At 45.9% G+C, this 27,306-nt stretch overlaps 1 protein-coding gene across 4 annotated transcripts in view; it reads left to right on the forward strand.

Annotated features, from left to right (window-relative positions):
• The window catches only part of ZNF385B (zinc finger protein 385B), a 451,618-nt gene that overhangs the window by 364,283 nt on the left and 60,029 nt on the right, over positions 1–27,306 (forward strand). The window contains exons 7-8 of one of the 4 annotated variants that reach the window (XM_030210446.1): positions 1,985–2,009; positions 20,939–20,950. The exons of the other annotated variants lie outside the window; for them this stretch is intronic. Of the exons in view, the coding sequence (XP_030066306.1) occupies positions 1,985–2,009; positions 20,939–20,950 (37 nt within the window). The remainder of the gene's footprint in view (positions 1–1,984; positions 2,010–20,938; positions 20,951–27,306) is intronic. 4 annotated transcript variants of the gene reach the window in all.

Consider the following 27,306-nt stretch of genomic DNA (forward strand, 5'->3'; position numbering starts at 1 on the left):
TGAGGTTAATTCTATAAAGCAGCAGATATTTTTAGTCACCAAGAATGCACATATTTGAAGCCTATTCTACAAAGAAATGTGAACACCTACTTTACTTTATAGAATAGTAGCATAACAGGTCAAAACCTCACCTATATTATTTACACCAGCTCATGCATAGATTATTAAGAATGTGTATAGATTATAGTATTTTATAATTTCTATATGTAAATATGCGCCCTGCCCTCACTCCACCTATGTGAATGCCCATGATAAAACTGACCAAGACTTGAAGTTCACTGAGGTAACGTCTACTAGAAAGAGTACTTTCCAGGTTAGATTTTTGAGAGCCAAGGATTCTATCATCTCAAATGCCAGTTTCATGAAAAATGTAAGCAGGGAACTCAGGTCCCCTGAAACAGAAAATTTCTATATTAGTGACATAAAGAAGCCCCTTCATGAATCTTTTAAACAGTAGTACATTGAAAAGCCAGAGTTCTGTTCATCAAAATATGATAGGTTGAGAGTGCACTAAGGCCAACTCTAATAGAAGAGATCTATAAAAAAAAACAAAAACAATGAAGATGGTAAAGATAACGGAGTATGATCTTTTGAGGACACCATCCAGCTTATAATCGAAAAAGAAAACCGCCTATATTTCGATCCAAATCGGGAGATGGGCGTTTTTCTCGCAAAGGCGCCCAAATCGGTATAATCGAAAGCCGATTTTAGGCATGTCCAACTGCACTCCGTCGCGGAAACGAATAAAGTTGATGCGGGTGTGTCGGAGGTGTGGTGGAGGCGGGACTGGGGCGTGGTTATCAGCTGAGGAGAGATGGGCGTCTTTAGCTGATAATTAAAAAAAAAGGCATTTTTACCGCGATTTTGGGTCACTTTTTTTTACCCTTTTTTCTCACAAACAAGTCCCAAAAAAAGTGCCCCAACTGCCCAGATGACTACTGGAGGGAATCGGGGATGACCTCCCCGGACTCCCCCAGTGGTCACTAACCCCCTCCCACCAAAAAAAACCCCACTTTAAAAACTTTTTTCCCAGCCTGTATGCCAGCCTCAAATGCCGTACCCACCTCCATGACAGCAGAATGTGTTCGATCCTCTCACAGCCTTTCCCTGGGTCAGATGTGGCTCTCGGATGCACTACAGGGTCACATCAGCATTGCATTGTGGTGGGTGTAGTGTATTGGGCTCCGTGATTTCATTAGCTTGTGTTACAGTCTCACGATGTTGGTAGTTGGTAGGCTATTCTCCCATGGTGCTTTTCCCCCTGCCTACTGGGTCAGAGTGTGCCCTGTTGTGTTTCCTGTTGTAGTCCATACGGTAGTGGCCATTTTTGTAAGCCAGTTTTAGTTCCCTTTCCTGTTTTAGCCACGTTAGAGAACTTAGTTCTTCCCTTGAATGTGGCTGAAAGAGGGCATTGTACAGCATTCTGCCAGCTCTGACCTACTGCTAATCTCAGTACCAGGGAGACTCGTTGCCAGTGGGGCACAACCTCTGATCTGTAGTTAACTGTGAGTAAACGTGGTTATTCCAATAAAGGATGTTTTCGGAGAGATTAGTCTTCAGGTGTCAACTGGTGTGCCAATGTTATACAGCAGCAAAAAGTCCTAGAGGCCTGCATGTATGCAGGTCCCTGGAGCACTTTTAGTGGGTACCGCAGTGCACTTCAGCCAGGTGGCCCCAGGCCCATCCCCCACCTACCTGTAACACTTGTGCTGGTAAATGGGAGGCCTCCAAAACCCACTGTACCCACATGTAGGTGCCCCCTTCACCCCTAAGAGCTATGGTAGTGTTGTACATTTGTGGGTAGTGGGTTTTATGGGAGGGGGGGTTGGGAGCTCAGCACCCGTGGTAAGGGAGCTATGCATGTGGGAGCTTTTTCTGAAGTCCACCGCACTGACCTAGGGTGCCCAGTTGGTGTCCTGGCATATCAGGGGGGCCAGTGTACTACAAATCCTGGGCCCTCCCACGACCAAATGGCTCGGATTAGGACGTTTTTGAGCTGGGCGTTTTTAGTTTCCATTATCGCTAAAAAAAACAAACGCCCAGCTCAAAAACGTCCATTTTTTTTCGAAAATATGGTTCAGCCCGCCCCTTCATGGACCCGTTCTTGGAGATAAACGCCCATGGAGATAGGCGTTTGCGTTCAATAATGCCCCTCCACATGAGGTCTTGCCGTTAGTAAAGCAAGAGTTTGAGAAGCTCTTCCATTGGAATGCATATTAATACCTTATGGAAGGTTTTCTTATTGCCACCATGATCTCCTTAATTGGAGGTGGCAGGTCAAAGGAGACAACTAGGCAGTGCTCAATTTTCATTCCATTAGAGTAAGGGACTCAAGATTGCCAGTGCCCTGTGTTATTAAGGTAGGAAGAACTCAAGAGTTTGCACAGAGGGAGAACTAAGAGTCTTCTGAGATGCGGAAAATAGTGCTGGTGAGACCAGTGCAGTACGACAAGAATCCTCAAGGAATTTGTGCAGAGCTTTGGCTATCATTTAACAAACGGCTCTCACGAGCTGGTGAGAGCACACTCCAGCACACAACTGGGTCCAGCCCAGTAAACAGCTAGCACATCTTGTGCTAATTAAGAAGGATCTGGGTGCACTGAACAATAGGCAAATTTGCAGTCTCACTAGTTGCAAACAAGTCTGTTTGTGGAATACTCCATTTCTGAAAAATACTCTAAAGAATTTGAGGAACTAGGGACTACTCATGATGTTGAAGAATTCTGTTGAGTTTGTTTGACAATTGGTTTTGACTACCTGGTACATAAATGGATGCGTGGTTGAGGAACACAAATTTCCCAATTTGTTTCACTTCTCGGCATAGTCAAAGGGATCCTGTACATCCTTGTCTATTGACATAAAATATTGCCACTTGATTGTCCATATCAATTAGAACAAATTGATCCCAGAGAAGATGAGTGAACACTTAATAGTAATGTATTGCTCACAACTCCAGATTATGTATATGGAGCAGCATATCAGCTTTTAGCCTTTCATAAGTCAGGTGCTGGCAGAACTATTGTTAGTAATATGTAAATTTTCTTTAAAATTGAATATGGTACCAGAAGATTGGAGGGTAGCCCATGTAACACCGATATTTTAAAAAGGTTCCAGAGGGGATCCGGGAAATTATAGACTGGTGAGCCTGATGTTGGTGCTGGGCAAAATGGTAGAGACTATTATAAAGAACAAAATTACAGAGCATATTCAAAAGCATGGATTAATGAGACAAAGCCAACATGGATTTAGTGAAGGGAAATCTTGCATCACCAATCTATTACATTTCTTTGAAGGGTTGAACAAACATGTGGCTAAAGGCGAGCCGGTTGATATTGTGTATCTGGATTTTCAAAAGGCATTTGACAAAGTACCTCATGAAAGACTCCAGAGGAAATTGGAGAGTCATGGGACAGGAGGTAGTGTCCTATTGTGGATTAAAAGCTGGTTAAAGGATAGAAAACAGAGAGTAGGGTTAAATGGTCAGGGTTCTCAATGCAGAAGGGTAGATAGTGGGGTTTCTCAGGGGTCTGTGCTGGGACCGCTGCTTTTTAACATATTTATAAATGATTTAGAGATGGGAGTAACTAGTGAGTAATTAAATTTGCTGACAACACAAAGTTATTCAAAGTTGTTAAATCGCAAGAGGATTGTGAAAACCTACAAGAGGACCTTATGAGACTGGGAGACTGGGGGTCTAAATGGCAGATGACGTTTAATGTGAGCAAGTGCAAAGTGATGTATGTGGGAAAGAGGAACCCGAACTATAGCTAGATAATGCAAGGTTTCATGTTAGAAGTCACCGACCAAGAAAGGGATCTTAGTGTCATTGTTGATGATACGTTGAAATGGTCTGCTCAGTGTGCTGCTGCAGCTAAGAAAGCAAATAGAATGTTAGGTATTATTAGGAAAGGAATGGAAAATAAAAGTGAGGATGTTATAATGCCTTTGTATTGGCCAATGGTGTGACCGCACCTCGAATATTGTGTTTATTTCTGGTCACCACATCTTAAAAAAGATATAGTGGAATTAGAAAAGGTACAGAGAAGGGCGACAAAAATGATACAGGGGATGGGATGACTTCTCTATTAGGAAAGGCTGAAGCATCTAGGGCTCTTCAGCTTGGGGAAGATGGCTGAGGGGAGATATGATAGAGGTCTATAAAATAAGGAGTGGAATCATTTGTTTACTCTTTCCAAAAATACTAGAACTAGGGGGCATGCGATGAAGCTACAATGTAGTAAATGTAATATGAATTGGAGAAAATGTTTCTTCACTCAACGTTTAATTAAACTCTGGAATTCGTTGCCACAGAATGTGGTAAATGTGGTTAGCTTAGCGGGGTTTAAAAAGAGTCTGGACGTCTTCCTAAAGGAAAAGTCCATAGAACATTATTAAATTGACTTGGAAAAATCCACTGCTTATTTCTGGGATATCCTCTAAATTAATGATGGCTCAGTTCTACTACCACTGTGTGAACACCTTATCAAAACAGTAGAACAATTGCGCATAAGTCGTCAATGTGGCACTATTCTATGTAGGGAAGTCTCATAAGTCGCGGGGGTGTCGGCAAAGACTCTTAATCCTGCAAACTTATTGGGAGCTTTTCGTTAACAACCTGACTTGTCTGACATGGCTGTAATTCTGTATATGAAAAAGCTTCACTTAGCTTTGTTCTCAGTAGTGCGAGGAGTCGGGTCAGGGAGAGGCTCGCACTACTGAGAACAAAGCTAAGTGAAGCTTTTTCATATACAGAATTACAGCCATGTCAGACAAGTCAGGTTGTTAACGAAAAGCTCCCAATAAGTTTGCAGGATTAAGAATAGTCAAACCTCTGTGGTTATTTGACAAAAACTGAAAAACATAGTAAAAATACCAAAAGATTAAGAGAAAAATTTTAAAAATTTAAAAAGAGGAGGGCGGTAGGGTAAGTCTATGAATACAACTGTCGCGCAAGAGGGGTATGTAAGAGTCTTTGCCGACACATTTCTATCACTGTTTATTTCATTCACGTTTGCAGGCCATTGAGTGTCTGCTATTTTCAAGTAACATGCACCAAATGCATTTAGTGAACCTTGTTTGTTAATAACAACCCCCCCCCCCCATTGTTATAATCAGTTAATAGGATAATTGACTTTCCGAGTATTAGGTCCAAGAGAGGTGACCAACTTACTTGCAAAATCCAAAGCAGAGAAGAGATATATTAATTAAAACCTGTATTGAAAGTCCACCATCGCTCTTTATTCTGTTTTTGTTTTCTTCTGGGTTCTAAGACAAACTAACTTTATCTGGAATAAAGTCTTTCAGAGTGAGATGTCTCCCCGGGGTTGAGGTTAATCTAGACCCTGCTGGTTCTACATACAGTCTTTCTTGCACAGAATCCACTTCCACACAAAGATGCTTCCAATTAGGAACAATCTCTTACATAGTACCTCCAGAGAGAAGATTCTCAGTCCTGATCCCATCAGATGGTGGACCAAAACGCTACACCACTCCTCAGTCAAACATTAGGCAGAGCGATGAGTAATACCAGACCTGTCACATTCACTCCATACTACATATGAACCAAAAGAATCAAGGGAATCTTTGTTCAAGATAAAACATAACATAGCTGAGGTCCAAAGGCTCGGACCTAACACACACTTAGATTTTGATTAGGAGTTGGCCTCCTACTGCTAACATCAGTACACCACCCCACCCCACCCATGCTCACTAAGGTCTCTAACCTATAAAGGGGTGGGCAGTACCATTGCAGCCATCCAGAGAAGAGGGATGCTGTAATCAAGTGGCATACATACCTTCTGTGTGCTCTGATTTGGTGTGGTCATGGGGGCAGGAACATACAAGACTAGTGAGCATCCTGCAAGGATCCTTACATCTATGTATATAATATGGATTTTTGAAAGCAGAGTTCAGATTCTTTTTGTTCCTATTCACTCCAGTCTTAGACCACTCCAACGAAATATTCATGTTTAGATAGATTAAAACAAATATTCAGATTCCTGTTAAATTACATATGACTGTGCAATCAAGAGAGCAGTTTCTAAAGCATTATTACTAACAGCAGTTTGGCTGTCAGTTAAGACAAAGACATGCATTAATACTCCCTCTAAAGTGTTTGCAATTTCCTCCTACTTATTCACGTCCATGTTATATACCAGTGCTCAGCAACATATGTTTGTCAAAGTTCCAAAACACCGACATCATCTCCTAAGGAAATGTTTGTGCTGACTTCCCTTCCCTTAGGGGAAGGCAGAAGAAAGTCACTCCTGCTGCAGAAATCAACAAAATTCAACTGCATTTGAGGGCGCACACTGATCCACTGTCATGCTTGGCATGCTGCTTCTCCTGGACGTAGATACTATCAGGCTTATTTTCGAAAAAGAAGGGCAGCCATCTTCCGACACAAATCGGGAGATGGGTGTCCTTCTCTCAGGGTCGCCCAAATCGGCATAATCGAAAGCCGATTTTGGGCACCCTCAACTGCTTTCCGTCCCGGGGACGACTAAAGTTCACAGGGGCATGTCGGCAGCATAGCGAAGGTGGGACTGGGGCGTGCTTAAGAGATGGGCGTCCTCGGCCGATAATGGAAAAAAGAAGGGTGTCCCTGACAAGCACTTGGGCGACTTTACTTGGTCCATTTTTTCTTACGACCAAGCCTCAAAAAGGTGCCCAAACTGACCAGATGAGCACCGGAGGGAATCAGGGATGACCTCCCCTTACTCCCCCAGTGGTCACCAACCCCCTCCCACCCTTAAAAATAACTTTTACAAATTTTTTGCCAGCCTCAAATGTCATACCTAGCTCCATGACAGCAGTATGCAGGTCCCTGGAGCAGTTTTAGTGGATGAAGTGCACTTCAGGCAGCGGACCCAGGCCCATCCCCTCTACCTGTTACACTTGTGGTGGTAAATGTGAGCCCTTCAAAACCCACCAGAAACCCACTGTGCCCACATGTAAGTGCCCCCCTTCACCCATAAGGGCTGTGGTAGTGGTGTTCAGTTGTGGGGAGTGGGTTTTGGGGGGGGTGGGGGTCTCAGCAATTTCTGAAGTCCACTGCAGTGCCCCCTAGGGTGCCTGGTTGGTGTCCTGGCATGTGAGGGGGACCAGTACACTACGAATGCTGGCTCCTTCCACGACCAAATGGCTTGGATTTGGTTGTTTCTGAGATAGGCGTCCTCGGTTTCCATTATCGCCGAAAACTGGGGACGACCATCTCTAAGGACGACCACCTCTAAGGTCGACCTAAATGTTGAGATTTGGGTGTCCCCGACCATATTATCGAACCGAAAGATGGACGCCCATCTTTTTTCGATAATACGGGTTTCCCCGCCCCTTCATGGAGCCATCCTGCGAGGATGGCCCCAGGAAAAATTGGGCGCCCCATTCGATTATGCACCTCCACGTGTTTCCTTTGAAAACTTGCAGGCTAGCTGTGCTTACCTTGTACAGCATTAGAACAGCAATCATGGAACCAACATTCAGGAATCAGCACCTAAAAAATTGTCGCTGAAAGAAATGCCTAGGCATAGTCTATACAGTACACCTAAATTTCTGTGTGGTTTGTAGAATACGCTGAGCGCCAATCCATGCAAATAAATTTAGTCACAGGCAGTTACGCCAAGTAAAACTTGGTGTAAATGCCAATGCCTAAATTAGGTGCAGACCAGGTGTATTCTATAACAATGTGCATAGATTTTAGAATCGCCCATGACCCCCCCCCATTCCACATCCATGGCCGCACCCCCTTTTCAACTATGTGACTTAGAATTTACGTACATCACGTTACAGAATACTCTTAAGACAGTTGTGCACGTAAATTCTAATTAATGCCAATTAGTGTCAATTGCTTGTTAATTGGCAATTATCAATGCTGTCTTGCTGTCTAATTAAGTTGCGCATTCAAGTCCAAAATACAACCAGATTTGCCTGTGCAACTTAAGTCACGCTATATAGAATCCAGGGGTTTGTGTGCAACCATGAGGCATGCTAGATGTTGCCCACCCCATTATATGCCTTTTTTTTTTTTTTAAATCAGGAAAGACCATCAACAGGAATGAGTAAAACTCTGGTATTTATGGTAGTATAAAATACAACATAACTTTTGGATGACAGAAATTGGGTGTGAAGCTTTTCTAAAATACCAGATACAGGATCATTAAGGGGGTATTTTTTATGCCTGAAACTGTAAAACTACAAAAAATAAAACATGAACAAAAAACACAAAGAAACCTAGGGATAAGGTTAAAGGTGGAAACAAATTTGTGATGTTCTGAGGAACATTTGAGAGCAGAAATAATGATACCTGCAGCCTAAATATCCATATACTTCTTTTAGAGTGAGTTATTTCCTTGATGAATCATATTTTTGTTCTTTTTGTTTTTTGTTGTTTATTAGAAGTTTACACTTGCTTACTTTTTCTGACTATATATTTTTTAAAAAGTTTTAATTTTTATTTCAAAACAATTTTTATTGGTGAAACCACTACAAAAGACATGATGCAAAACATTTGAGGGAATGACAGAATGAATAGACAAACAATGCAATCAGCAACAACAGAGATCAACAAGGCAATAAAAGCTTCACCAAGAAACTGAAATCATATATCCTCTCCCACCACCACCCCAAAAACTACTACTCTATAGCTTGAAGCCTGGACTCTTATAACCCCAAACTAAGGCCAGCTTATATACTCCCCCCCCCCCCCCCCCACTACCCCTACAGACCCCCAAAACCCCCTCCCCCTCCCCAATTCCTAAACTTACAAATGGGCATGATGGGCATTCCGGAACTTATTTAGAACATGGCTATCGTTCCTTATTTATTTATATGAAAACCAGAAAGTAAATCTTACTGAAGTCCAAACTCAACAAAACAGTATAAAAGGCAGAAACATCAAAACTTTTAAAAAGAAAGAATCTGTTTTATTGTAGTTTACTGTTGTCTTGTTTCCTGTAGTCTTGGTAACAGGCTGTGAACAGGTGTGGGATCTTTTCCTTTGGGTGGGAGGGAGTTGTAATTAAGCCGTTTTCATTCTTTTGTGCCTTTCTTCTGTACAGCCTGTTTTTGTTCATGTCATGTGCTGTGTTTAATGATTTCTGAAAATTAAAAAAGAAATGGCAGAAACATCACATGAAACAGTTGAACTTTCACATTCCAGTCTCCACAGAACTATACAGTGCAAGAGCAGAAAAATATATTTAAAAATTTCTTTTTCTCAAGTTTCATGAGCAAGCTGCAGGAAGGTAAAGGCTCCCCAAGACTTCTTCTTAGACCTTTATCCCTTTAGAGCAGTAGTTCTCAACCAGTGTGTCACTAACATCTGGGAGGTGTGTCACCAAACATTTGATAGCTCATTTGTGTTTTCTTTTATAATCCTGTTTGTAGCAGGTTGGAGAAAGCTGAGAACAAGGAAGCCAGGTACTTGAAACCTCCATTACTAATTCCTACTTCTGTCACCAGCACCAATTAGAAATGTTGATGGACTCTACACCATCCCTCTCGTCCACCCTGGCATTATACAAACCCTGGTGTCTATATTTCTTTTGCATCATTGATAGCAACAATGAAATGATATATAAGGTTTTGTCTTTCTCTAGCTACAAATTGTAGTACTCAGTGTATCATGCATATGAACATTGTCTGTCAGGTATGTCACAACAGAAGGAAGGTTGAGAACCACTGCTCTAGTGCCCTTCTTGGAACCTTTTCTTTCATACAAATTATCAAAAACCGTGGCTAGTGGTCTTCACCTCCAGATATATCAATGTTTCTTGGTGCCTTGGGGTAGCTGGCTTCCAGCCTCATGTGCAATAGAAGAGATGAATCCTCCTAGCACTCCTTTAGCTATTCTCGTCTGGCACTGGAAAGGAAACTATCTTGGTTTTCCTTTCCTGGAGCACAGCTCATGGCTGCCTTCCTTCTTTCACAGAGCCTGGAGAGCTGCAGGATCTTGCTGCCTCCCCAGCTCCTAGGACATCATCCTTCTCCTTCTGTGCATGACCTGTGACTCAGTGGGTGACCTTTTATAGTTCCCAACTCCCCACCTTTGAGAATGGGCTGCTATATTACTCAAAATTATCATGTAGCATGGAACCTCCCCTCTCTGGAAAGTTCCCCATTATAACATATTATCAGACTAGTGAGTCCTTGTACCGAGTAAAATGCTGACGTGTCCTAAGATAGAGTAGGACCCTGGTTCTGACTCGGCGGTCGGACAACCCTGAGGCTTCACCTGCGATGATTGCCATTCCCCAGAGGTTGAGCCTCTAGGTGCAGGCGGCCAGCAGGACTTACGTGAGCAGGGGCCAAGCAGAAAGGGTGCTGAGAAGAGGAGTGGCAGACCAAAGGATGGTCTGGGTCCAGACAGGCAGCAGGCAAAGGAGTATCCAGGAACATGCTGAGGTCAATCAGGCAGGCAGCGGGCAAAGGAGTATCCAGGAACATGCTGAGGTCAATCAGGCAGGCAGCAGGCAAAAGAGTAGTCCAGGTCCAAGCAGAGGTCAGGAAATTGGGCAAGCAGAAAGGAACACACCAGTGGCATAGGAAGGGGGGGCAGGAGGGGCCGTCCACCCCGGGTGCACGCGCTCGGGGGGTGCCGGCCCCGCTGGTTCCCTGCTCTCTCTGCCCCGGAACAGGTTACTTCCTGTTCCGGGGCAGAGAGAGCAGGGAACCAGCGGGGCCGACGCAGCTCCGAGTGACATGCACGCGGGGCGGATCAGCCCTCCCGCAGGTAAGAATGCGGTCCGGGGGGGTTTGCGGTCCACTCTGGAGGGGGGGTGCACCGCAGGGGGGGTCGTGCCGTGCTGCACCTGGGGGGGTGCGCAGCGGCGACCCACCCCAGGTGTCATTAGCCCTCGTTACGGCACTGGAACACACTAACGTGCCAAAAAGAGCAAAGAACTACTGAAGTAGAAGCCGAAGCAAAGAGACAGAAGAAAGATCAGCTGTTATAGTGCTGGCATCTGATGTCAGCAGGGTCAGGCAGGGAGAGAGAGAGAGCTGCCATAGGGCAGAGAGAAAGAAGAGGGAACAGCAGGCTGCCCAATAGGAGAGGAGCAGCAGAAAGCAAAAGGGAAGGAAGCAACCAATTGGCCAGGAGAAAAGGGAGAGAGAGAAGCCAAGGAGACAGGCCGCAGGGATGCCCAATCCCCAGTGGGACAGGGAGGAGGAGCGTAAATTCTACCACACAGATCCCATAATGGGGTGTGGCTATGGGAGGAGCATGGGCGGGTTGTGAGCATTCAAAAATATAGAATAAGCCACTCTGCACCTAAAGTTAGGTATGGACATTTAGAGCAGGTTTTCATTGGCATAATTGGCTGCACCTAAATTCTAGTTGCGTGCATGGATTTAGACTTATTCTATAAACTGCGCCTAACTTTAGGCACAATTTACAGAATACGCCTAAGCATGTTTTCCTTTGGTGCCAATTTTTTGGGCAACATATATACAAATAGGCCCATTATGCACATATAGAAGGTAATTCTATAACTTTGCACCTCAAGTTAGGTGCCACAATGGGGCACGATGAGCACCAGTTCTATAATGGCACTTTGGCATGCCTAAGATATTATAGAATACTAGAGTAATCTTTCTTTAGGCATGCTCACTTACGTTAGGTTAATGGCTAGTATAAGTGGGCGCTCCTGAGTGCATCATACAACACACACAACTGATAATTTGTACTCATTGCTTGGTGCCATACCCATGGCCCAACCATGCTCCACCCATATCTCGCTATATAAAAGGCAACCCCAACGTTCTGAAGCCTCCACGGAAGTTGAGGCACCCGAGATATCCGGTGTGCCCTGGAGTGTCTGCACCGCCCTCGCGTCAAAACGTCATGATGTCGAGGGCGGAGCTATGACACTCGAGGGCCGAAACAGAAACTGTGGCGAACAAGGCAAGTAGCTCGGAGGGACGGAGGGGGGGCCCCTTGCTAGCGCCCGTTTCATTGCGCTCAGAAACGGGCATTTTTTCCTAGTATATATATCCTTTTGTATTTATATGCTATAGCACTTATGTGTAGCTTTATATAATAGTGCATAGGAAGAATAGCCTATTCCATATCATCAAGCTGATCAATCCATAGACTGGTGGGTTGTGTCCATCTACCAGCAGGTGGAGATAGAGAGCAAACTTTTGCCTCCCTATATGTGGTCATGTGCTGCCGGAAACTCCTCAGTATGTTCTCTATCTCAGCAGGTGGTGGTCACACACAGCAGCAGCTCTGGCTAGGCCTCCAAGCCTAATTTTTAGGTTTTGTTGAGTGCCTGGGGTTGAGGGCTCTTTTGAGCAAGTGCAAACCTGGTGGTGCCAGGTCCCTCCTTTTCTCCCCCCTCCCGCTGGCTCCGTTAAAAAAAAAAAAAAAAAAAAAAAATTTTGAACGGCCTTAAAGGCGTTTATTTCGACGTTTATTTAAGCGTCTATTGCAGCTACTCACTGAGACACCAGGTCGTTACAACTCGGAGCGGACAGCAGGTAATTTTACCTTTTTATAGCGGGCGGGGGTTCCCCGATTCTTCTCCTCGTGGCTCATGGCGTCGGAGGGCGAGGGCGCAAAGGGTCGCTCCCCGGGTCGCTCGAGCGCTTCTAGAGGGGATGCGGGGGTCTTCAAGCCGGATTCGCCCTTGGTGGGTGACAGTTTCGCGACCGATGCATGTCCCGGTCCTTCCTCCGGCGTGGCGGTTTTTCCCGCCATAAACGCCCATCCCCCGCTCCTCGCCTCCGCCATCTTGGCCGGCCACGCGGCTCGGACGGCTTCTTCTTGGGCCGCCCTTGAGGTGGGAGACATTAATGCCATGAACGCCCTTAATTTGGGCGACGGCACAGAAGCGGCTAAAGTTAAGAGCCGTTCTTCCCGCGCGGCTCCTTCGCGGAGTTTCGCGCCGGACGCCATTTTGGATGCGCAGCATGTCTCTCCCCCGCTATTGCGAGCGCCGGTTGAGAGCGCGCCTAGGGCTGTTGCCCAGGCGGCGGAGGTGCACAGTCTGGGGGGTTTCTCCCCCGAGTTTGTTTTGCTGCTGCATCGGGCCTTCCTCATGCACAACGCTGCCCCCGCTCCCTCCTCTGGTAAAGAGGTTGAGGTTCCCAGAGGTAAACGCCCTCGGGTTGATTCCCAGGCCTTGGAGGAATTTGTCTCCTCCGATGTAGATGAGGGCAGCGTGTCTGAGGTCTCCCAACGGTCCTTTGCGGATTCCTTGGTGGAGACGGATCCCCGCTCGGATGGAGCGGATGACCCCTCTGCAGCGCGGCTTTTTCGCCCGGAGGATTTGCCCAACCTGTTGTTACAGGCCATGGACACTTTGAAGATATCCTCTCCGGAGGACGTCTCTCCCTCAGCCCCTGTTGGCTCTGCCATTATGCTGGGGACTAAGCGCCCGCCTAGAACCTTCCACGTGCATGATGCCATGCACACCTTAATTTCGGCTCAATGGGATGTCCCAGAAGCGAGCCTTAAAGTGGCTAGGGCTATGTCCCGCCTCTATCCTTTGGCTGTGAGTGAACGTGAGGCCTATCTGTGGCCTACCGTGGATTCTTTAATCACTGCGGTGACTAAGAAAACGGCATTGCCGGTGGAAGGTGGCACGGCCCTAAAGGACGCCCAAGACAGGAGATTGGAGGCGGCTTTAAGGTCGTCCTTTGAGGCGGCTGCTTTAAGTTTGCAGGCCTCAGTTTGCGGCTCCTATGTGGCCAGGGCGTGCCTGACTATGGTGCAGCGGGCTTCCCCCTCGGATCATTTCTTGAGGAATGATTGGCCAGCCCTGGAATCGGGCTTAGCCTATTTGGCAGACTTGCTGTATGATGTCTTGAGAGCCTCAGCTAAAGGCATGGCTCAGACTGTCTCTGCGCGGCGGTGGCTTTGGCTGAAACATTGGTCTGCTGACCACGCCTCAAAATCCCGCCTGGCTAGATTGCCTTTTAAAGGCAAGCTGCTCTTTGGGGTCGAGCTGGACAAAATCGTGACTGATCTCGGCACGTCTAAGGGCAAGAAGTTGCCGGAGGTCAGGGCTCGGGCGAGTGCTCGTCCCGGTACCTCCAGAGGACGGTTTCAGGAAGCCCGTCGGTACCGCCCGGGCAGGTCGGGTGCTTCTGCCCCCACTTCCTTTAAGAGGAATTTCTCCCCCAAGCAGCATTCCTTTCGCAGAGACCGCCGTCCCGGAGGTGCTCCCTCCGGTCCTCCCCCAGGGTCTCGTACCCAATGACGGGGTATTGGTCCACGCCCCAGTGCAGATTGGAGGACGGCTGTCCTCGTTTCTGGGCGAGTGGACCACAATAACTTCAGACGCTTGGGTGCTGGAAGTCATCAGAGATGGCTACAAGCTGGAGTTCTGCCGACCCTTAAGAGACGGGTTTGTACTCTCTCCCTGCAAGTCTCCGGTCAAAGCTGTGGCAGTGCAGCAGACTTTGGACAATCTGATCCGCCTGGGTGCGGTCGTTCCGGTGCCAGAAAGTCAGCTTGGCAAGGGGCGTTACTCCATTTACTTTGTGGTACCAAAGAAAGGAGGTTCGGTCCGGCCTATCCTCGACCTCAAAGGGGTCAATCGGGCCTTGAAAGTGCGGCACTTTCGCATGGAGACTCTCCGCTCTGTTATAGCGGCAGTGAAGGCAGGGGAGTACCTGGCATCCTTGGACATCAAGGAAGCGTACCTGCATATTCCCATCTGGCCTCCTCATCAACGCTTTCTGCGTTTTGCAGTCCTGGGCCGACACTTCCAGTTCAGAGCCCTCCCGTTCGGGTTGGCTACTGCTCCGCGGACCTTTTCCAAGGTAATGGTGGTCATAGCGGCCTTCCTGCGAAAGGAAGGAGTACAAGTCCATCCTTATCTGGACGACTGGTTGATCCGAGCCCCCTCTTATGCAGAGTGCGGCAAAGCTGTGGACCGGGTAGTTGCTCTTTTGAGCTCCCTGGGATGGATCATCAACTGGGAGAAGAGCCAGCTGCGCCCGACTCAGTCCCTGGAGTATCTGGGAGTTCGATTCGACACCCAAGTGGGCAGAGTGTTCCTGCCAGACAATCGGATTGTCAAGCTTCAGGCTCAGGTGGACCAGTTCCTAGTAGCCTCTCCTCTTCGGGCTTGGGACTATGTGCAGCTGTTGGGCTCTATGACGGCCACGATGGAAGTAGTGCCCTGGGCCAGGGCTCATATGAGACCACTACAACACTCTCTGCTGCAGCGCTGGACTCCGATGTCGGAGGATTATGCTGTGCGTCTTCCCTTGGATCCAGCAGTGCGCAAGGCGCTGAGCTGGTGGATGCAGACAGACAAGTTGTCTGCGGGGATGCCTCTGGTGTCCCCAGAGTGGATTGTCGTCACGACGGACGCCTCGTTATCGGGCTGGGGAGCCCACTGCTTGGGAAGGACAGCGCAGGGGCTCTGGTCTCCTGCAGAGGCAAAGTGGTCTATCAACCTCCTGGAACTCAGAGCCATTCGGTTGGCGCTTTTGGAGTTCATCCCGGTACTGGTGTTCAAGCCTGTACGGGTCCTGTCGGACAATGCCACGGCTGTGGCCTATGTCAACCGCCAGGGAGGTACCAAGAGCGCCCCTCTAGCCAAGGAAGCTATGAGTCTATGCCAGTGGGCGGAAGCGAACCTGGAACAGCTGTCAGCGGCCCACATTGCCGGAGTCATGAATGTCAAGGCGGACTTTCTCAGTCGCCATACCTTGGAGCCCGGAGAGTGGCAGCTATCTGCTCAGGCGTTCTTGGACATCACGAAGCGCTGGGGCCAGCCGAGCCTAGATCTGATGGCGTCATCGGCCAATTGCCAAGTGCCGCGCTTCTTCAGCAGAGGACGGGACCCTCGATCCCTGGGAGTAGATGCTCTTCTCCAACAATGGCCGACACAAGAGCTTCTCTATGTGTTCCCGCCCTGGCCCATGTTGGGCAGGGTACTAGACCGGGTGGCAAAGCATCCCGGCAGGATAATCCTGGTGGGTCCGGATTGGCCCAGGCGTCCCTGGTATGCGGACTTGATCAGGCTCTCAGTCGACGATCCTCTGCGGTTGCCAGTGGAGCAGGGCCTGTTACATCAGGGTCCCGTGGTGATGGAGGATCCCTCCCCCTTTGGTCTTACGGCCTGGCTATTGAGCGGCAGCGTCTGAGGAAGAAGGGCTTCTCAGACAAGGTCATCGCCACTATGCTGAGAGCGAGGAAACGCTCTACTTCTACTGCTTACGCCAGGGTTTGGCGTATCTTTGCAGCGTGGTGTGAAGCAGGCTCTCTTTCTCCTTTCACTGCTCCAATTTCTTCAGTGTTGACGTTCCTGCAAGAAGGTCTGGACAAAGGCCTGTCGCTCAGTTCCCTTAAGGTCCAGGTAGCGGCTCTGGCTTGCTTCAGGGGCCGCCTGAAGGGTGCTTCCCTGGCTTCGCAGCCAGATGTGGTGCGCTTTCTCAAGGGGGTTAATCACCTGCGCCCTCCTCTGCACTCAGTGGTGCCTGCGTGGAATCTCAACCTGGTGCTAAGAGCATTGCAGAAGCCGCCGTTTGAACCCTTGTCAAGGGCATCTCTGAAAGACCTGACGTTGAAAGCAGTCTTTTTGGTGGCTATCACTTCAGCCAGAAGAGTTTCCGAGCTCCAGGCGCTCTCGTGTCGAGAGCCTTTTCTACAGTTCACTGAGGCAGGAGTGACTATTCGCACAGTGCCTTCCTTCCTGCCCAAGATTGTTTCTCGCTTCCATGTGAATCAGCAGCTATGTCTCCCTTCCTTTCGTAGGGAGGACTACCCAGAGGAGTACTCTGCTCTTAAATATCTGGATGTGAGACGAGTCATCATCAGATACTTGGAAGTGACCAATGATTTCCGGAAATCGGATCATCTGTTTGTCCTGTATACAGGTCCTCGTAGGGGTCTGCAGGCTGCTAAGCCTACAGTGGCAAGATGGGTCAAGGAAGCCATTGCAGCGGCTTATGTGGCCGCGGGGAAGGTGCCGCCTATCCAGCTGAAGGCTCACTCTACAAGAGCTCAGGCGGCCTCGATGGCAGAGGCCGGTTCCGTCTCCTTGGAAGAGATATGCAAGGCGGCAACTTGGGCTTCGGCCCATACATTCTCCAAGCATTACCGCTTGACTGTGGCTGCTCGGGCGGAGGCCCGGTTTGGAGCTTCAGTGTTGCGGTCAGGGATTTCTATGTCCCGCCCTGGGTGAGTACTGCTTCGGTACATCCCACCAGTCTATGGATTGATCAGCTTGATGATATGGAAGGTAAAATTATGTATAATCATACCTGATAATTTTCTTTCCATTAATCATAGCTGATCAATCCATAGCCCCTCCCAGATATCTGTATTGTTTTTATTCTGGTTGCATTTCAGGTTCAAGTTTAGTCTTCAGTTACTTCAGAAAGACTTCGTGTTCAAGTTTTTTCACTTGGATTCTTCAAGAGTTAAGACGAGTTTGTGTTACAGTGAGCTGCTGCATTCCTCTCCCCTCCGTTTTACGGGGCTGGATTGAGACTTAAAATTCTGCCGGCACTCCCTCCCGCTTCGTGCGGCTGTAGGGCAGTTTTGTACCCCTCCCGCTTCGGCGGTGTTAGGGTCAGTCAGCTCCTCCCGCGGTTGCGGTTGCAGGATAAGCCAGATCCCCCCGCATCGGCGGGTGTGGTGTCCCTCCCCCGCTCCGCGGGGATGAGCTGGACGGATTCCCCTCCCCCGTTTCGGCGGTGGTGAGCTGGGCAGAGTGTCCCTTCGTGGGTGTAATTCTCTAAGTGCTGAGTCCTGCGGATGGAGCTTTGATATCGACATACTGAGGAGTTTCCGGCAGCACATGACCACATATAGGGAGGCAAAAGTTTGCTCTCTATCTCCACCTGCTGGTAGATGGACACAACCCACCAGTCTATGGATTGATCAGCTATGATTAATGGAAAGAAAATTATCAGGTATGATTATACATAATTTTACCTTGGTTAGTGCAGTGGGCTTTGATCCTGGCCATCTGGGTTTGATTCCCACTGCAGCTCCGTGTGACCTTGGGCAAGTCACTAACCCTCCATTGCCCCAAGTACAAAGACTTGATTGTGAGCCCTTTAGGGACAGAGAAAGTGCCTGCATATAATGTATACAGTGCTGTATATATATCTAGTAACGCTATATAAATGATTAGTAGTAGTAGTACATTTTGATGTGTATCTGCCAATTAGAGTGATGTGTAAGACAGACATAACTGTATTTCTAGAATTGCCTCTATAATTCTCGTAGTAGAAGCCTAGTTAATTAATGTACAGAAATATTTATTTATTTATTTGTTACATTTGTACCCCACATTTTCCCACCTAGTTGTAGGCACAATGTGGCTTACATAGTGCCAGAGTGGCGTTTGCCGACTCTGGTGTAAACAAATACAAAGTGATATTGTGGTAAGATAGAGTTCATGTGGTACAGCCACATTTGGGAATCTTACATTGTTGTGGTATGTCCATTACGTATTTTGGTTATGTTGTGTTGCAGAGATCAGGCATTTATATCCATGACTCAGTAACATAGTAAATAATGGCTTATAAAGACTGAAATGGCCCATCCAGTCTGCACAGCGGAGATCATCTGCATTGGGTGGACACATACTAATTCCCATATGGAATACATCATCCACTGCATTTCCCCCTGTCTTAGTCACCTTTCAAAACTGTACCATTACCTTTTTAGGATGTAACTGCTTCTCCAAGCAGGTTACCCCAGTGCTTTCTCGTAGATTTGATGGAATCATATCACCGCCTTTTAAGGCAGTAAGGGGTCCTTTTACCAACCTGCAGTATAAAAGGCCCTGCGGTAGCGGCAGGGGACATTTTTCCCGCACATCAGGGCCCTTTTTACTATAGTGTGTAAAAGCCCCCCCCCCCCCCCCCCAAAATGGCCATGCGGTAAGATTACTCCTACCACAAGGCCATGCGGCGAGAAGCACTAACCGCCACCCATTGAGGTGGTGGTAAGGACTCCTGTGGTAGCCCAGCAGTAACTGGGCAGCAGTGCTGGGTTAGCGCCACAGTAAAAATTCCAAAATGATGTACACTTGAGCCAGAACTTGGGCTGGCGGTAGTTCTGGGTTGCCGCGCGGCAAACCCTTTTGTAAAAGGGCCCCTAAATGCTGCATTGTGCAGGTTACCACACAGAAATGGTGTACTCTTCTGATAGGAATAAATATAAATCAAAATAGAAAAATATTAACTGTATCCTTTTATACTCCTTGTCCACACACAAATAATCTCGGTGTGACCGAAGTTCCTAGGTGTCAGTTTAACCTGAAAATCAGAGTAGCTACATGGTATAGAAGCGGCACGAACAAGCAGAATGTAACATTTTGCACAGTGAATTTTCTATTATAGTCTATTTAAATGCAGATTTGTCATGTTTTTCTTCAGTAGAAAGCCCCATGGGCTTTGCAGCCTCATTTTTCACTAGATGGCACATCTGGTTAGGAAGTGGGTACTAAGTGACACCCAATAATTTCCCATTAGTCAGAAATTGTGGAGATAAAGCAAAAAAGAATGATTTCTGAATTCCTTATCAGAGTAAGTTAACTTTGTCATAATGATTCTGAGAGTGAGGTTGGAGGCGCTTTGTTATTTTTGAATGATAATGTAATGTGACGCATATAAATGCAGTGAAAATATGACCAGCATTAACGGAATTGCATGCATACTTTTTTTAATTCTTTGCCTGAAGCATGATAATAAATGTTCTCTCCATTTTTTTGTACATATATACAAAAGAATCACCAATTTTCTAAAAGTAATAATATATAGTATCTTTGTAAACACATTCTCTAGTGTAAGATATGATTTTCCACTAAAAAAAATATGGATTCAGTTTCCAGAAAATAGCAGTCTCCAATACCTATTCAGAAGAAGTGTTTTTAATTTGGAAAGATGCCAACTGTGCTTAGCTCTGTTGTCAACCCGTGTAACTGTTCTGGTTTTGAAAATGGAAGGAATGTATAATAAAACAGCCTCAACTAGGGCAAGATGCAAGCTTTTATGTATTGTAAAATAGAAACATGTGACATTTTAACCTAAGATTAGGTGTCACTGTGGATTTTACTCTTGGAGGTCTCTTTTATTATGTTTAATCGGAGTGATGGTGGTTGACCTGCTGGGTCATTGACTGTGTTATGAACTGCCATATGGAGGATCCCCAGTTCAGTTCATAAATTAAGTCTTCCACTTCATAGATATGGTATGGCTGGGAATGCTGCAGGAAAAGCACCTGGAGAAAGGAGTCTTGCTCATTGCCAGTGGCGCGCCCCGGGTGCACACCACTGGGGGGGTGCTGCGCACCTGTCTGCTCTGCTCGTTCCGTGCTCCCTCTGCCCCGGAACAGGAAATAACTTGTTCCAGGGCAGAGGGAGCACGGAACGAGCAGAGCAGACAGGTGTGCGACACCCCCCCAGTGGCGTGCACCCGGGGCGCGCCACTGGCAATGAGCAAGACTCCTTTCTCCAGGTGCTTTTCCTGCAGCATTCCCAGCCATACCATATCTATGAAGTGGAAGACTTAATTTATGAACTGAACTGGGGATCCTCCATATGGCAGTTCATAACACAGTCAATGACCCAGCAGGTCAACCACCATCACTCCGATTAAACATAATAACCTGTTCCGGGGCAGAGGGAGCAAGGAACGAGCGAAGCAGACAGGCGCACGGCACCCCCCCCCCCCCCCCCCCCCCCCCAGTAGGTAAAAATGCACCCGGGGGCTGTCCTTTCGCCTGGGGGAAGGTGGCCTTTGGTTGGGGTGGTGGCTTTTCGCCGGGGGTGGGGGGGTCACGCTGCGATCCGCCCCGGGTGTCAGCCACCCTAGGAACGCCACTGATCATTGCTTAAGGGTCAACTTGATACAGCAGTAGATGCGAAACATGAGTTCATGTCGGATTGAGAGGTCTCCGAGATGAATGATCGTTTGCTATTCTAAATAAAGATAGAAGATCAGAGAAGATACTGCATTTGAGCTAAGTGCTAATGTGGATTATAGGATTTTATGAGTGTTTAAAGCAAATGATATTTAAAGTTTAAAAATTGGATCAAATGAGGAATATCTGCTCACCATGACAAGTGCCTGGCTCACATTATAGCCTGAATGGTGATGACAGAGAGATCTGATAGATCCTATACAAGTAATATATATAATATGAGGAGAAGAGAATACCGAAATAGACTTGGGAGTTGCACATAATATTGATGTTGATGTATGAGAAGCCCCCTCTATTTAAATAATAGAAATACCGTATACATTGCTTAAGGGTGGCATGTACAGGTAATTTTGTAAAAGGGCGCCTATGTGGATTTCCCAAAATTATGGCTATTTTATAAAGACAAATATTCTGTAACAAACCCCCGATTCACCAAATTCAAAAGTTACTTTCTAAAATTATTCAATATCTCATTCAAGTGTTATATAGTACCTCAGTGGTGACACTTAGGGCCCTGTTTACAAAGGCACACTAGTGTTTTAAGTGTGCACTAAAATTTGCATGTGCTAACTATGTGGACGCCCATAGGAACACTAAAGGCATCTACACAGTTAGCGTGCGCTAATTTTTAGCACACGCTAAAAACACTAGTGCACCTTTATAAATAGGGCTCTAAGTGGCCTCTGTGCTTTAATGCCACTAAGATTTAGTCTCCCACTTTGTCACTAGCTGTTTATCTTGTTTCTTAAAATTATCATCATATTATAATAAATTCTAAGGGGTCCTTTTACTAAGGTGCACTGAGAAATGGCTTGCAGTAGCGTAGGTGTGGGTTTTGGGCACGTGCTGATCCATTTTTCAGCGCACCTGTAAAAAAGGCCATTTTAATAATTGTTGCCGAAAATGGACGTGCAGCAAAATCAAAATTGCCGCGCATCCATTTTGGGTCTGTGACCTTACCGCTAGTCATTGACCTAGCAGTAAAGTCTCACGCGGTAACTGGGAGGTAATGACTTACACGCATCAAATGCCACTTGGCGCATCTGATATGCGTGTCCAAAAATAAAAATTATTTTCTAGACATGCATATCAGATGTGCACCAAAAATGAAATTACCACAACAGCCACACAGTAGCTGGGCGGTAGCTCCATTTTGGCGCACGTTGGACGCACTTACACAGCTTAGTAAAAAGGCCCTTAAATGTACTCATCTGAGTTTTTGTGTCGACTCAGGGGATCATTTTTCGACATGACCCAAATTTCACTTTACGCTGCTTCAAGGAGCACCCCCCATCATTTAGCCTAACTTGTCCTGCTGACACTGCATATCTTTCAGTGATACCACCGAGGCTACTACTAATTTTTTGAAGTTTCACATTAATATGGAATACTGATTACATGAGTGGAGGAGTGGCCTAGTGGTTAGAGTGGTGGACTTTGGTCCTGGGGAACTGGGTTCAATTCCCACTGCAGGCACAGGCAGCTCTTTGTGACTCTGGGCAAGTCACTTAACCCTCCATTACCCCAGGTACAAATAAGTACCTGTATGTAATATGTAAGCCACATTGAGCCTGCCATGAGTGGGAAAGCACAGGGTACAAATGTAATATGAGCATGGTCTTTCACTACTACTACTATTTAACATTTCTAAAGCACTACTAGGGCTACGCAGTGCTGTACAATTTAACATAGAAGGACAGTCCCTGCTCAAAGAGCTTACAATCTAATAGACAATACTACTACTATTTAACATTTCTAAAGCGCTACTAGGGTTACTTCTGTATTAGGTTTTTATTACTTTTCACACCGTACAACATTCTTCATGTTGTGTTTAGAGTTTTTCACACTTTAATATATTATAATTTTCACATATATTAGCACATGCAATGTATTTTATATTTATGCTGGGGTTTACTAGCCGCTAGCATGGCTGACTGTGCGCTAGTGCCGACACAGCCGATTCAGTTTGAATGGGCTGTGTTGGCAATGCCACACAGAAGCCGCTAGCACGGCTTAGTAAACAGACCCCTTAGTTTGCTATATATCACATGGTTTGTGTGTGTGTGGGGGGGGGGGGTTCATTTCTCACATCAATATTAATGTACATTTCTGCACAATTCAGATAACATACATTGGCTCATTTTTAATGTTTTGTTTTTACGTGTATATTTATTTCTGTTTATTTGTATTATTTTTAACAGACCCTAGACTCGGGCACAGATGCCAAAACATGGCCCGTGTTGGGTCTTCACTTGCTATGTCATATTTTTAGACAAGTGAACTCTACAACCCATCCATATTTTCTACTGTCTCATGATGCAAAGAAAGCATTTGATAGTGCTGAGTGGGGGTAATTATTCCAAACACTTCTGATACCTTACTGAAAATAAACTCTGTTTCATTTCCCTTTTGTGAAATCTACTAAATGTCTGTTGTGAAACAATCCTATATTTCTCATAGAATATTGTGAGGTGAGTAGGAACAGGCTGGAGTCTGGGTGATTGGAAACTTCTTAGCCAAAGGTGTAGGTGTTAAGCAAATTGATCAGGTTTTGAGACAATGTTATGGAAAATTGGTATTAGTATCTAAACTAAGTCCTTGTTTGAGTAATGTAGCTTTAAGAACTGTAATGCAATCTAGATATAAAAGATAGCTCCTTGTTTTTCCTTGATCAAAGATTCAACCTAGGATATTAGTTAGAGGGAGGGGGTCATGTGATAAATGCATGTTAGACAGACCCATCCCATGCCAGCCTGGAGTTGAACCTAGAACTTTCTGATCTGTAGCCAGATGTGTTATCCATTAAACCACTAGCCCTATTTATAATTAGGCTTTTACGTACTACTAGGACTGGGGGATATTCCATGGAACTGATTGGTAGCTGATTTAAAACAAATTTATTAAATTGCAGTGTTTTTTAATCAATGCACAATTAAGCTGTGGGATTTGTGCTGGAAGATGTGGTCATGGCCACTAGTATAGTTGGTCAAGTTTTGTGGAAGACAGGTTCTTTAGCAACTATTATGCTAATTAGGGTTGGACAACATCACCTTTTATTTCTTAGAGAGAACAACAAGGAATGTAACTTTCTGTTAGGGTCTGTTTGGTTTTTCTTCTAAGCGAACCGGTTTGGCCACTCTCAGAGACAGGGTGCTAAGCTTTACGAATCCTTTGCCTGGCATACAGCTAGAGTTGCTGCCCTGCAGTAGGACATTACATGCCATTATTAGTAGCTAGGTCCCATTCTATTAAATAGGATCTGTGCCAAGCTAATGTGTGTTAACAGAGAGAGTGCACACTAAAATGATAACACACATTAGTAACTGTAGTTGATAGTATAATGTGAGGATTTTATTTTATTTCTATAGTTTATCCACAGCCCCTCTTGACTGGGATGGGACAAGGAAGGAGGAAGTATGAAATATCATCCTAATTTAAACCCTAACATTTTGAACTGAATGCCAGTAATTGCTGAGAAAAAAATCTGTGAAGCAGAAAAATATTCTGTTTCTACCTGCCCTTAGCACAATATAATCCCTCTGTTTTCTTTGGAACAATATAAATTCATTTTGTGCAGTGACATCGGTGACAGTAGTTAATTACTATCAGTGCTCTAGGGAACATTAGATGCTGTTCTTAAAAAAAGAGTTAAACTTAATGTAGAAGATGATTAAAATAAGCCAAAACAGAATAACAAATGGAAATGGCAAGAACAAAAAAGAAATATATTTCAGATGTCTCCTAATATATGCAAAATAGAAAAAAATATTTTATGAGGCCTTTCATTTAGGGAAGAACCTGCTAACTAAGGGGCCCTTTTACTAAGCCGCGTAGGCACATACACGCACCCAACGCATGCCAAATTGAAGTTACCACCCAGTTACCATGTGGCCCTTGCGGTAATTTAAATTTTGGCGCACATCCGCTACGCGCGTCCGAAAAATATTTTTTATTTTCTGGCATATGGCAGCTAAGCGCATCAAGTGGCATTTGAAGTGCATAGACTATTACCGCCCGGTTACCGCTTGAGATCTTACCGCTAGGTCAATGGCTTGCAGTAAGGTCTCAGACCCAAAATGGACACGCAGCAATTTTCATTTTGCCGCACGTCCATTTTCAGCAAAAAAAAGCCATTTTTTGTAGGTGTTCTAAAAAATAATTCTGCGCGTGCCTAAAACATGCGTCTACACTACCGCAAGCCATTTTTCAGTGCACCTTAGTAAAAGGACCTCTAATCTTCCTAGTTTCGTATAAATATTTCTCCATAAAATTGCTAGGCATCTTTGTGGCCTTTGCCTTCCAAATAGAATTGGGGTAATTTCATAACACAGCACCTGTGTGAAAAAAAGGTGCTCTTATATTTCTATTTAATTTTTTTAACTATTTTGCAAAATTATACAGTCCAAGAGAAACCTTGTAGCGGAAACGAAGTAGATGTCCATAATATGTGCATCAATAAACAAAATTGATTACTTGCTCAAATAAGAAAATACTGAGACAATCCAAGATAAAATTCCTAAAAATTTGTGATACAAAGGAAAAAAATGTAGGAGCTACTAAATGGACTTGGGAAAAATCCACAATTTCGGGAATAACTTGTATAAAATGTTTGTACGTTTAGGTAGCTTGCCAGGTGCCCTTGACCTGGATTGGCCGCTGTCGGGGACAGGATGCTGGGCTCGATGGACCTTTGGTCTTTTCCCAGTATGGCATTACTTATGTACTTATGTACTAAGCAGCACTAAAAAGTGGCCAGCGCTATCCCCAGCGCAGGTCTTTCCCACAAGCTGAGGCCACTTTTAGCGCAGCAGTAAAATGGCTACATTTTTCCTATTAATGGCCACATGCTTATTTCCCTATTAGCATGTGGCTCTTAGTGTATGAGCCATTACAGCCACCTATTTTGTAGGTGATAAGGGCTGATGTGCTAACCATGTGCTAATCGATTAGCACACTAGTGGCGTAGCCAGACTTGACATTTTGGGTGGGCCCAGAGCTAATATGGGTGGGCACTATGTAAATAGGTATGAGCAGTGTTTCTTGGGATACTACAGAAAAATGCCTTAGAATACACTTGATAATGGATTTCTAAGTAGTCTGCCCAACAGCTGCCCTGCATCAATATAAACCACATACATACTTAATAGAAAAAACAGTATTTTTGAATATAGTTACTTTATGCCGTATCAAACTTGACCAGACATAAGGCCATCCCCATAGCCAGCATCAGCCCTTCCCTTCTGTACCTTACCCTCTCCTCCTCATCCAACCCCATAGCCCGGTATCAGCCCACCCCCACCATCCATCCCATAGCTAGGCATCAGCCCTACCCTACCCCCCACCCCTCCCTGTAGCCTAGTGTCAGCCCTGTCCTACCCCCTACCCATCCCCCATGGTCTGGCATCTTCTCCCCCCACCCTAAAAGACATCAGCACTAATTACAAAACTTTTTTTTTAAATGTCCTGGACACTGCGAAGCCCACCTCCACCCAGAGACCTGCCTACATTAAATTTAAAAAAAAAATTTTGTTTGTTTTTATTTTAACCTAGGCACTGCAGAGACCATCTCCACCCAAAAACCCACCAACATGTACAACCTTTTTAAAATTTTAACTTGGGCACTATTAAAATGTATTGTTGGTGGGTTTCTGGGTGGGGTGCGCTCTTCACTGTCTAGGGCAAAATAAAGGTATATTTTGGGCTCTTCACTGCCTAGGGAGAAAAGATATATTAATGATTATATATACCTTTTTTTGCCCTAGGCAGTGAAGAGCCCACCCCCACCAAGAAGCCACCACCAACCAACATTACACTGTACACATTAAAATCAAAAAATTATATTTATTTTACCTGGACAGTGGCAGGCGATGCAGGCTCAAAGAGTATTGTGCTCTGTTCCATGTGTGCTGGCTCCTGTGCCTGTTCTGGGGCCACGGGGGTTTGCTGAGGGCAGTCGTGGGGGAGAGGGAGATCAAGAAAAGGCTGATCTTGCTCCAGAAAGGCACAGTGGAGAAGCCGCAACACTGATGGCAGCTGGCAGATTTTCCCCTGCTGCACTGTGGCGCCAGCGTGCACACGGGGGGGGGGGGGTAAGCAAGGCACAGCATCCGAGTCCAGAGTGAGGATGGTCGGGCATCATCGGAGTGAGAGAGGGAGTAGCGTCATGGGAGTGCAGAGCTATACTGGCCAGGTCTACCAACTTCTGTAACAGGAAAGGGGACCCGCACTTTAAAAAAAACGTTAGGCTGGTAGGAGGAGGACTGGAGCGCTGCCGGCTTCCTAAAAGCTGCACGTCATGGCGGCCCAGCTGAGCCATGGCAGAAAGGCACCAAAGTGCACATCCTATCAAGACAATTGGGTGGGCCTAGGCCCCCCAGGCCCACCCGTAGCTACGCCCCTGTAACACA

The sequence above is a fragment of the Microcaecilia unicolor genome, chromosome 7 (genome assembly GCF_901765095.1).
Source record: "Microcaecilia unicolor chromosome 7, aMicUni1.1, whole genome shotgun sequence".
In the NCBI taxonomy this organism is placed as follows: Eukaryota; Metazoa; Chordata; class Amphibia; order Gymnophiona; family Siphonopidae; genus Microcaecilia; species Microcaecilia unicolor.